At 35.8% G+C, this 12,346-nt stretch overlaps 1 protein-coding gene across 1 annotated transcript; it reads right to left on the bottom strand.

Moving 5' to 3' along the window:
• On the bottom strand, positions 2,102-3,624 carry LOC109230634 (F-box protein CPR30-like). The gene has a single exon (XM_019396091.1). The coding sequence runs from the start codon at positions 3,533-3,535 to the stop codon at positions 2,405-2,407; it is 1,131 nt and encodes a 376-aa protein (XP_019251636.1). The 5' UTR covers positions 3,536-3,624; the 3' UTR covers positions 2,102-2,404.

Raw genomic sequence — 12,346 nt, 5'->3', positions numbered from 1 at the left:
ACAACCATTAAAAAACTTTGAATTCAATATATGAGTTTTACGAATTTTTGATTTGTTTGGATTGAGTGCTCTTGCAAACGGTTGAGAATATAACTTGGAGTTTATATCTCAATTTTGAGGGAGATTGGTTAAGTTTAGAGTTATTTTTAAGTAAAATTTGATATTGAAACTCGAAGAAGAAAAGTTTCTGAATTGTATCACGATTGTATGATAATTGTATCATAACTGTATCACAATTGTATCAAAGTTTGTATTTGACTTGTATCTGATATATCAATACCTAAAATAATACCTAATACAAAACTAATACAATTATAATACAATATTGTATCAGAATTTAAGTTTAGAGTTGTGATTGAAACTTGAAGAAGATCGGAATTGTATCATGATTGTATCATAATTATTGCAGAAATTGTATCACAAATGTATGATAATTGTATATGGTGATGGGCAATTCTAAGTTTGTGACCAATTTCACATTTGGATTGTGTATGAGCCATTATACTATTAGTAATAATTTTGCTAGAGTTTAATGATTTTTGAATTGTTGAAGAAACTTTTTAGCAACTAATTTTTTTTTTGTCATCGCATGACATTCTTTGCCGTGTGTATAGATTTTTAACTGCAAAGAAAAATGTTTCTTTTTGGTTGCTATTATGGAAAGCAATTTTGTGTTATTGGATTTGTTAGATTAGGTATCACTTTCCTGACATTATAAGGATAATACAAACATAGAATATGTTGTATGGCATTATATCTTGTATTTGAAGGTTCCAACCAATATCATTCAACAACTGAAGCAAAACTACTAGCTTCTTGTTGAAGACGTGCAACTATCAAAGATAGAGAGAAGAGGAGATCTGCATATTGAAAAAATTAGGACGCGTGAAGTTAGGAGAAGTGTGAAAAAAAAGAATATATTTGAATCCCTTAATTGAAGGCATTAATAATGAGATGAGAAATTTTTAAGGGAGGAATGTATACAATTTGTAAGAAAAACCTAAATACTTTTTGAAAATTATAAAACCTAAAGAAAATAAAATAATAAGTTCCTATCATAATATATATAGGAAAAAAATCCATTAAAAGTGAACCAGACCTATTTTGTGGGTATAATTTGTCTTGAAAATTGAAACAAATGAATTTTGAAACAAAAAATATGTGTAACAATAGATGCTTAGCCCATGTTCATTGCAGGCTGACTATAAAAATGTTTATTGATATTGGGAAGCACATCGTAGAAACTGATGTTTGAATCTGTGTATTTAATAGATACACGTGTTGTGTTTACATAAGCTTCCAATAATTATGTTTTTACAACCTGTATTTAAAAATAAGAAGAGGATCCATTTTTCTTTTGATCATGAAATTATGCAATAATCTAAACTATTGGGATCAATAAAATAAATTTGGTATAATAGTAAGAGCGCAACGTTATATGTGGGTTAGACATACATCACAAGTTCAGCACCATATAATTATCTGTCGTTAGTTACACCTAGAAACAACATCAACAACAACAACGACCCAGTGAAATTCCACTAGTGGAGTCTGAGAAGGGTAGTGTGTACGCGGACCTTACCCCTACTCCGAGTCGGTAGAGAGACTGTTTCCGAAAGACCCTCGGCTCAAGAAAACGAAAAATATATTAGGTGTTGTCCTGATTTTCTTACCATATTTGATTTTTCTATCTGTTGAAGGAAAGAGTAACATATTTACCATAATTGAATTTTCGTTCTTGTAGAAGGAAATTATAAATCTCCCATATTTAGCTAGTCCCTTTTCTTGTAGGAAAAGGTTTGGAGTTCGATAAGTTGAAGATATGTCCTTCTCATTCAGTAGCATCCACAATGTAGCCATATGGGGCTTGAGAGTCGTGTTTAGGGGGAGAACTTTACAGGACAAGTGTTAGTGTGTCACGTGTGTTTGCCTCTTCGTGAGGTTGTTCTCTCGATATTTTGTACTCTCTTTTTTATAGTGGATTGCTCATCTCCGCCCGCGGACGTAGGTCGATTGACCGAACCACGTTAAATGTTTGTGTCTCTTTTGGTATATTTCTCTTTTGTTATCTGATTTATCGTAGTTCAAGATTTGTTTTACTAGCTTCCGTATGACACCTGATTTTTTCGGTCCTAACAAAATACACCTAGAAACAACCATACATAAAAAGGACACTTGGCATCCCGCTTCACGCAGGATCTCGAGAAGGTTCGCACCCCAAGGGGTGTAAGGTAGACAATCTATCCTCATATACAAGCATTAGTGGTTGTTTCTACGGCTCAAACCCGTTACCTATAGGTCATACAAAAACAACTTCACCATTACTACAAGACTCCCCTTCAGAAATAACCATAACAGTAAATAGAGGTAAAACAAAAGAAGATTACAAGAAAATACCAGAAGTTTATAATTTTCCCAAGTAACCACTACTCAATTTCTTGATTGAAACTAAGCTCTTTTTGTAAACAAGAACTTGCAAAGGGTAGCCATTTTCCCATGGTCCAATACACTTAATAATCTCTTGTGTTGTTGGATCAATCATAGCAAGATTTGAAGTTGCAGTTTCAACAAAAATCTCACCATTAACACCATATCCAATTGGTCTCTTAACAATCAAATTTGATTCAATAACCAATCTTTTTGTCCAAAATCCAAACTTTTCCATCACCCAAATCTCAATACATGTCTTGCCTTGAACAACAAAATGAAAGAACATAGAAACAAAACCATCATATAAACCAAGTGTTCCTAAATTTGAATTGAACAAATTAGGAGTTTTAATCACTTGAAAAACTTCATTTGTCAAATCAAATGCAAGAATATCACATTTTCGTCCGCCGTTAATACACTGAGTATGTTGTTGTTGTTCGCTGGTAATCATCTGCCAGTAATAAAATCCGTCCAAATATGTACCAAAATAAGACATAACTATATGACTACTCCAAAATGTATTATCCTCAAAATGTTTCCAAGAATTAGTACTTAGTGTATAAACTGAAATAATAGCTGATTTATTCCTTGTAAATGTTTCTTCTTTCCAATAATCTCTTATCCATATAACTTTATAATCTTTACTCAAAGGGTCAATTCCAAATCCAAAATGATGAGCATATGACTTAAAATAAGGATAAAAAGGTGGACTTTGTATTATTATTTTCTTGATTTCTTTTGTTGCTGGATTCCATATAGCCATTTCATTCATATCAAGATTGTACACAAAAAATAAGCCATTTAAGGGGCCAATTACTGGCTTTAAAGATGTGGATTTATGAATATAAATATCTTGGAATAAAGGGTATTCATTATTTGAGAAAGATAATTGTTTTTTGTCTAAGAAATAGAGATGAATAAATGGAATTGCATGATTTGTTTTGTGGGAAAAATGTTTGGTAATAAAAGTAGGAGTTTGAATTAGTATGTACCAGAATTTGCAAACAGATTTGAGTTTCAGTAGAGATTTCACAGGCAATCTTGAGAATATTTCCATGATTATATCTTCTGGAATTTGATCAAAATTTGAAGAAAATCCCTCCATTTTGCTTGCAAGTAAACCAGAAGAAATGTTTCGGCTGGAAAATGAATTGTCTTATTGTGATCTCATAGTTGCTTCAAGTCTTCTATATATATCAAGAAAGATTGCGGTGAATTGGTAACTACTTCTTCATACTTAACTAGATGTCTCGAGTTCGAGCCCTAGGTTTGGAGTCGCCTTTGTTAAGGAGCGCCCAATTTGAAACTTCTCAACCCGAATCGGAAGTTAGTCGGGCCTCAATATAATTACTGGACACTGGGGTGAAACCAAAAGAAAAGTCTTCTAAAAATTTATTACACTGGATGTTTACGTCATTAATCCTATAAATACATAACACGTGTCATTTATACACATTCAGGGACGGATCCAGTGTTTCGGCACTAGATTTATCCGAAATCAATATTTTCGACACGATACAAAAATATTCAGTATATATTTTAGACAATGAGTTCAATGCTAAGAATGTTAAAGGTCGAAGCAATTGATGAAGTCATGGATTCACCTTTGTACTTAATCATAGTTAATTAATATGTATTTTGTATCTATATATCATGATAAATTAATATAGTTATAGTTAATATAAAAACTGTACGTGATAAAGATTTTTCGGGTCCGTCCCACGCTTCCATCTCACAACAACCAAAAATCAAGAAACATGTCTTTGTTATACAACGAGTTTAGGTTGCAATTTATGTCTAAGTTGACTCACGGAGGCGGATTCAGAATTTGAGGCTTATGAGTTACTATCGTAATTTCAAATTAATATGCAATAATAACTAAGTCCACAGTTAAATATTACAAATACTTAATAAATTTTTTAATATAAATATAGGGTCTACGTATGAGTTACTGGGTTTCCAAGAACTCGTATTCAATGTTCTAGGTCCGCCCATGAAGTTGAGAAAACATTTTAACATTGATATGTTGAGAAAATATTGATATACGCCAGGATGCATATAGAAAAATAATAAGAAAAATATTTTAGTCACGAAAAAAATTTGAAGATCTTTAAAAGACAGTCAATGATGCATTTGAAAGTCAAAATATATGTGCGGTAATCTCTATCTTAATTTTTATTATATTCCCTTTAGGAATCTATTTTTCAGCTAAGTATTCTTTGTGTTTATCTTAGCTATGGAACAATTCTGTTAAAAACAAATATTGGATCTGTTTAATTGACTATAAAAATAAAAGATTCTGAAAGATTCTTTTTTTTAATCAGGGAAAAAAAATGATATTTTCAGAATATTTTTCTAGTCAATGAAACAGTTTTGTCATTTTGTTTTCTTTTGTCTTTATCATTCATTCACACACACCTACCTCTATCTCACCAACAATTCCATTCACAATCTACTTTGATGGCTTACGCAAACAAAGCACCCAAAAAACTAAAAGTAATTTAGAAGATACTTTAGCTAAAGTGGACAATAAGGTCCCATATCGTAGGGAAAATAACACGGGCTAGCCAGTTTTCGGATTTGTAATTGAAAAATAGCCAATGTTTGTAAAGTCATTGAAAAATAGTCACTATTTTGCTGTAACAAGGAAAGTTCCAACATAATATACTGGAGATTGGTACACCTGTGTATGAACTTCCAGCATATTATGTTGGAACTCCAGTACACGGAAAATTCCAGCATATGGAGACTGGAGCACATGTGTTTGAACTTCCAGTATATTATGCTGGAACTCCGGTATATTATGCTAGAACTCCAGTATATTATGCTGAAATATTTTTCGAATTTTGAACAGTGTTTTCGTTCAGATTTATCTTTACATGAAAAGTCGCTAAATTCTGATTATTTTTGAAACTGTGACTATTTTTTAATTACCGCTTGTAAATTTGACTATTTTTGAATTTAACCCCATATTGTAATGGCCGAGCCCATTAGTGATATTGTCCGCTTTGAGTCAAAACTTATACGGTTTTAAAATGCGTCACTAAGGTCTAAGACTTATTTACTTATATATCCAACATCTCCTCCATGTTTTGTTTATGTGGGATGATGTTCGGCCAAAAGCATGTATTTTTGTATATGAATCACCTCACAATTTGCTCTATTCTTTGTTGTTCTAATGTGTAATGTCATTGAGTTAAGCTAATTCTTTGATATTTATATGTGTAGGAGTCAATTGGAAGTGATTTGGGGAGTTTGCACGCAAATTGACATCAAAAAGGGAAGAATTTGGAGGAAGTATAAGTTTGGTGCCCAAGTTGGCGCTAGGCACCAACGAAAACGCCGTTGAGAGCATGCTAAAATATTCACTGTCCTGGTTGGTGCTAGGCACCAACCAAAACGCCAAAGACAGAAGACCATAAAGTTTGTTGTTCTGGTTGGCGCCAGGCGCCAGGCATGACGCCAAAGGGCGGATTTTGTCCTAATTAGACTGGGACTTAGTGATTTCAACCCTACACGCCTCCAACATATATAAAAGGAGTTATAAACCAATTTTTTGGGAGATCGAACATACATTGAAGGAGAATTCACGTGGGGGAACACACACCACACTTGGAGGAGGCTTTTAACTAGTTTCTCTTCTCTTCTCTTCTCTTAATTTCATAGTTCATTAGGTCTAGACTTTTGGGTGCTATATGAACGTTGTAGTTTGAAACTTGAATTGTTCTTATTATTTTATCGTATTGGTTTACCTATTAAATCTTGCGCTTAATTAATTGATTGATTGATCACCAATTGAATACTATCTACGAATCCAGAATTGAACTCGGGAGAGGGAATTCTATATTGCATATAAGATTGAGTATAGCAAGATCTTGAACTCGAGTATCGGGAACGGATTTGCGGTTAGGATAGGAATATACCTAATCTCCTTGCTTAGTTATTATACGGGAATTATAAATGCGTTCTTGTTAATCCTAATTCCATAGGTATATAGGCGTTAGGTTAGCTTGAATAGGCGAGTTGTACTTCGGGAGAAGGCTACGAGCAGTATTAACCCCGTCAATCAATAAACTAGATAAATTAATTAGACAATTTAGGTAGAAAACTCAACGGGATTGTTAGCCAACCCATAGCTCTAGAATATTCTCTCCCATTGAATTCGTCTTTAAGCTTGTCGTTGTTTTCTTTAATCTCTTAGTTTGTTACGGTAGATTAGTTTGAGTTAATTATTCATACTTTAGGATTTGCTTGAATAGATTAATTGTTTGGGTTTAATTTAGTTGATAGTTAATCAGAAGTCCCTGTGGGTACTATATCTGGACTTACAATCCTATATTACTTGTCGACCACGTATGCTTGCGTGTGCGTTTGGGAGCAACAAGTTTTTGGCGTCATTGCCAGGGACTTTAAAATTGATTGTTTTGCTAGATTAGACGTTTATTTTTCTTTTCTATTCAAGTTTTTAATTTTAGTTTAGTGTAGTTAGTATTATAATTTTTTTACATGGCATCTTGGAATGAGAATTGGTCGGACATTGGTTATTTTTATTATGGTTATCAGACAGGACATGACGCGGCTCCAGATTTTCGAGGACATGGCTCTAGATAGGAAGGTGTGGAGGTCGAGCATTAGGGTTGAAAGTTAAGGGGTAGTCGAGCATTAGGGTTTTAGGTTAAGGGTTGTAGGTTAAGGGGTAGTCGGGCGGTCGATTTATGTTGTGTTTCACACTTTTGTATAATATTTGTGGTACTGCTTTTCCATCTATTTGCTGTCTCTCACGTTGCTGATATTATTTTTTCGGGTTTTGTTGTCATAGATCTATTGTATCTGAGCCGAGGGTCTCCCGAAAATAGCCTCTCTACCCCCTCCGGGTAGGGGTAAGGTCTGCGTACACTTTAATCTCCCCAGACCCCACTGAGTGGGATGTTACTAGGTGGTTGTTGTTGTTGTTGTTGTTGTTGTTGTTGTTGTTGTTGTTATCCTTGTCCATATTATGGAGGACCGCACTTGTGACAAAATTGTGAATCTCAATCTTATGAGTGAAATTTATGTAATGTGTGCGGTGGTCAAGGTGGCCATTGGGATGGTTGTCCTAATTCTTATTATCCTTCTTAGAACTCATATTATGACGTTTCTAATAATGTTTATGAGTTTGATAGGAGCAATGAAGTGGAGGACGAGGAACGTGTTGCCCGTATTATGGAGATGATGAGGCAAGTAGCCGAGCAACAAGATGAAAATCAAAAGGCTATACAAAAAATCAGTGCAGCAATCATGAGAATGAAGGCCGAGGCGGACGAAGTGGCTAAAGAGAGCGAGTTCCCACTAGAAAATAATTTTGAAGAACCAGATATAGTGAGCCCATCTTGGCTAGAGGAACAAGCTCAACTAATAAAATCTCATGAGTTTCTTCGTGATGGTCTTTCAAATATGACAGAACTACTTATAGAAGGAAGAACTGAGCTGAGACAAGAAATAAACACAATTTGGCTCAGATATCCATGACCTGCAGGCTAAATTGAATAAAAAGGTTGAGGCGTCTGATGCCCTACAATCAATTGTTGTGGATACTGGTCAGCTTGTGGAGCAAAAAGAGGAATTTCAACTATTCAACCAAATTATTAATGATGTCAAGGTTGACTAAGTGCGCAAAAGTGAGGATGTCAAAAGTGAAGCGATTCTAGAGTTGGAGCGCATTGGACCTTATTCTAACCATTTTTCAACAGTGTGCTTGGTTGGTGACATGAGAATCGATCCATTCGAGCCTATGGAGGAGTCAAGGAATGGGGAACAAAGTGCTTATATTCTGAAATTTGTGATTCAAGGAGACAAAACGACATCCCTCACTTAAAGGCCAAGAAGTGCAAGATGCGATATCTATTGCTTGGTTCCTTCATTTTTACACCACCGCTCCAGGAACACGACAGAAAAATTGATGCAAAGCTGGGGGCGAATTCATATCCTCAAAGTGGAAGGAAAAGTGGTGAAAGTGATGGCGTCGTGCCACGACATTAAATCAAGCGCTTGTTGGGAGGCAACCCAATTCTATTTTTTTCTTTTTCTTTTTGTTTATTTTTTATTTTGTTGTGTTATTTGTTTTTTTTTGTAGTATTATTTTTGTGTTTTGTAGGAATAGGAGCATGGAGTCAAAGTAAATAGGCATGTGCAAAAGCGAGCAGGTGGTTGAAACTAAGTGTGAGGTACCCACACAAAAGACCATATCTGGGGGAATTATGAGTACGCGTGAGCCGCTTTTTCTTCGGCCTTTGGCCTACCAGGGAGTCTCTTTTACCCTCTTATTATTTATAGTGTGCATTGAGTACATTGCACAATTGTAAGTGTGGGATGAGGAGATTGTCTGGGTGATTTTCTGTGCGATCTTAGCTTAGTTGTAGTACTCGTTCCTAGTGTCATAGTTTTTGGTAAAGAAAACTCCAAAAAATGAAAAAAAGAAAGAAAAAATCAGAAAACCCGGACTTTTCTCAACGATGGATCTCCGAGACAGTTTTCTTGAGGGATTTAAGTCTAAAGAAAAAAAGGACAAAAAGATTTTCTTTGTAGGTAGTGTAGCAATTTCCCCTTGGTTTTTCTTTGTGCCGCGGTACTTTTCCAAGGATTTTTGTTTGAACCGGGTGTAGTTAGTGTTATTTTTTTTAGGAGTAGGAACCATTGTGCTATGAATTGAATTCAAATAATATCTCTTGACTTTGTTATGCCTTGAGAATAGTGAGTACTTTGGTTGTGACGCTTAGGCTCGGGTTTTAACTCTTGTATAAGTACCTTAAATTGTATGATTGTAACTACGCTTAACTGTTTTGACTAGAGTGTCTTCATGAATCCAATCCTGAGTGAGTTATGTGCCATGTGTGTGTGAGGTTTGTGTGTTATTCTGTGCATTGCATTTGATGTCTAGAACTTGCCCCATGTGTTTGCAAAATGAAATAGTAGTTTTATTCAGTCTTGAAAGTGATATAGGCATTTCTTTGTATATAGTTTACCCGCCTAATTGTTGTGTAACGTAGTTAACCCCTTTGAGCATGTAATCATGTTTCTTTGACAATCACATTACAAGCCTTACCCATTTGTTTGAATTAACCATCTATTTGAACCTTTTCACCTCCCATGAGCACTTGAATTATTATGAACTTTGTAAAAGTTGAAGTGTGGGATGACTGGTTTGACTTTTGAGTGGAACTAATGAAGTAAGGAGAAAGGTGCACTTTTTTGAAAAAGTAAGAGCCACTTGAATTGAAAAATAAAGAAAAAATAGTTGTATTGTTGCGAAAAATATTTCTTGATAGTGGTGACTCTTGATGTAATTGTGCTTTAAGAAGTATGGAGTTAATATACATTTATGTGAAAGTGGAGTTAAGGATTGACATAAGTATGGGGTTTGAATGTTAACGTGTATGTATTAAAGTGCTTAGGGAGGTGTAGTCACTCTTATATCCAAATGTATGCTACTAGTCCCCCAGCCTACATTACAACCAATTTAAGTCCTATTTGATCCTAGACTGAATAAGCTCGATTAGTAGAGTAGTACACTACGGGCAAGTCTATGGTGCTTCTCTTGTGACATATGAATGTTATTTCTGAGAGTGAGTGAATTTTTTCTATCTTGAGTTCCTAGTTGTGCTTAAATTTTATTGTGTGTGGAACTACTCTCTTTTGTTGTGTGAGGACACTTGATTTATGAAGGAAAGGTAATGTCATTGACCTTTATGTTAGAGTAAGTGGGTGAGTTGTGAATAATGTGTGGTACTTGTGAGTCAAATCTTGAGGTGAAGATGTTACACTCTTGTGCTTAGTCTATTCTAAATATTCTTGGTGTGATGAGTTAGGAGAATTGTTTAATAAGGCCGTGTCTATATAGAGTGTAGTTAGGTTGCTCGAGGACGAGCAACAGTCTAAGTGTGGGGTGTTGATGTTCGGCCAAAAGCATGTATTTTAGTATATGAATCACCTCACATTGCTCTATTCTTTGTTGTTCTAATGTGTAATTTCAATGAGTTAAGCTAACTCTTTGATATTTATATGTGTAGGAGTCAGTTGGAAGTGATTTGGAGAGTTTGCGTGCAAATTGACGTCAAAAAGGGAAGTATTTGGAGGAAGTATAAGTTTGGTGCCCAGGTTGGCGCTAGGCACCAACGAAAACGCCGTTGAGATCATGCTAAAATATTTACTATCCAGGTTAGTGCTTGATGTGTGGCTATAATTCATGGTTTAGCACATTATGTGCCTTGCATTTTACATGCTTTAATGATAAACTACACTTTATTTGCGCGTAATGGAGTCTAATTTATGTGCTGGTGAATTGGAGATAAAAGTAGAGCAAAAGGGATACTTAAACGTTGAAAGTGTGCTCGAGACCAGTGAAAAGGAGAGGCTAGGCTGAACCAGGCTTTAGCCTGGCGAGGCCAGCCAAAGTCCAGGCTGAGGCTAGCGTTAGGTTGGCGACGCTAGGCCTGGGGCCAGGTCCAGTACGAGTTTTGAAGACTTAATTTGTTTCCCGGCTTGACTAGGATTTGACCTACACGTTTAGGTCTTGTCCTAAACATATAAATAGACCCAAAAATGCCACTTTGAAAGACTTTTAGACCTAGGGAGACGGAGGATTGGACAGATTTGAGAGGGATTCGACCTAAGGAGGCAAGAACACACTAGGAGCAAGGCGGAGAATTCTTCTACGAGTTTTTCACTCCCTTCTTCCTATTTTCATTATTGGTTATGAATTCTAGTATTGTAGTTATCCATACTATTATGAATAGCTAATTTGTTATCTAGGGTTTTGATGGAACCTATTGGAGGATGATTTTCCTGTTACGTTAATATAGATTTGCTGTAGCTTTTTCTCTAATTGTTCGACTACGTTTATATTGTGGTTGGTTGAAGAGCTCTCAATCGATTATTCCTATTTAGTGTGTATTACTTGGGAGAGAGTGCATATTTATGTAGTTGTTGAACAACATCACTCCTAACGTATATGAGGGATCAACACGGAGGTGGGATTAGGGATAACAAAACCTTGGTGCGATCCGAGTGAGTCGTACTTAATGCCAGCTAGTGTAATTCGGGAGAATATGTCTGGTAAATTGTGGTAATTGATCGGAGAGAGTTACGACAGTCAGAGTGCTCATGATCGGTAGAGAAGACTTAGGCAAATTTATAGAAAATGTAGCGGAAAGGATTCCGACAATAGGGAAAATCATAACTCTAGACCTCCTTAATCTTATCTCTAACCCTTTGTCACGACCCCAGTTCGCCCTCCGTGAACATGTCGTGATGGCACCTAGTCCATATAACTAGGTAAGCCTAACAATGCGAAAAAAACAACCTACTTGCGGAATAATTAATTAAAACTGAACAAGTTAAAAATAATAACTGCGTATAAGGGCCGCTCGGCCTATACAACTCAAAACAAACACGGAAGTCTACAACACCATCCCAAAACCCGGAAACTCACGGGAAAACACAGGCTAACAGAAATGTAATACACTGCTCTAACTCCAGAATGTCAAACAACTGTAAGAAAAAGGATAGACTGTCTACTAAAGCTGGAATAAGATAGAGACTCCAGGTCTGCGGATGCGGCAGATATACCTCGAAGTCACCGCTAGATCTCTCCGCCTCGAGGATAGTGCGCCTGAGTGGAGGTACCTGGATCTGCACATGAAAAACATGCGCAAGAAAGGGCATGAGTACACCACAGCGGTACTCAGTGAGTGCCAAGCCTAACCTCGGTTGAGTAGTGACGAGGAAGGTCAGGCCCCTACTGAGATAAAAATATAATAATAATCTTGAAACAGCATGAAATAAATAGAAATAACTAATGAAATTACGAAGTAAGACAAGTTATACGAAGCAACAATAACACGCAGAGAATAAGGTAACACAGAGTGAAACAGCTCAATAT

This window comes from Nicotiana attenuata, chromosome 7 (genome assembly GCF_001879085.1).
Source record: "Nicotiana attenuata strain UT chromosome 7, NIATTr2, whole genome shotgun sequence".
Classification (NCBI taxonomy): domain Eukaryota; kingdom Viridiplantae; phylum Streptophyta; class Magnoliopsida; order Solanales; family Solanaceae; genus Nicotiana; species Nicotiana attenuata.
This window is presented reverse-complemented; position numbering and strand designations above follow the sequence as displayed.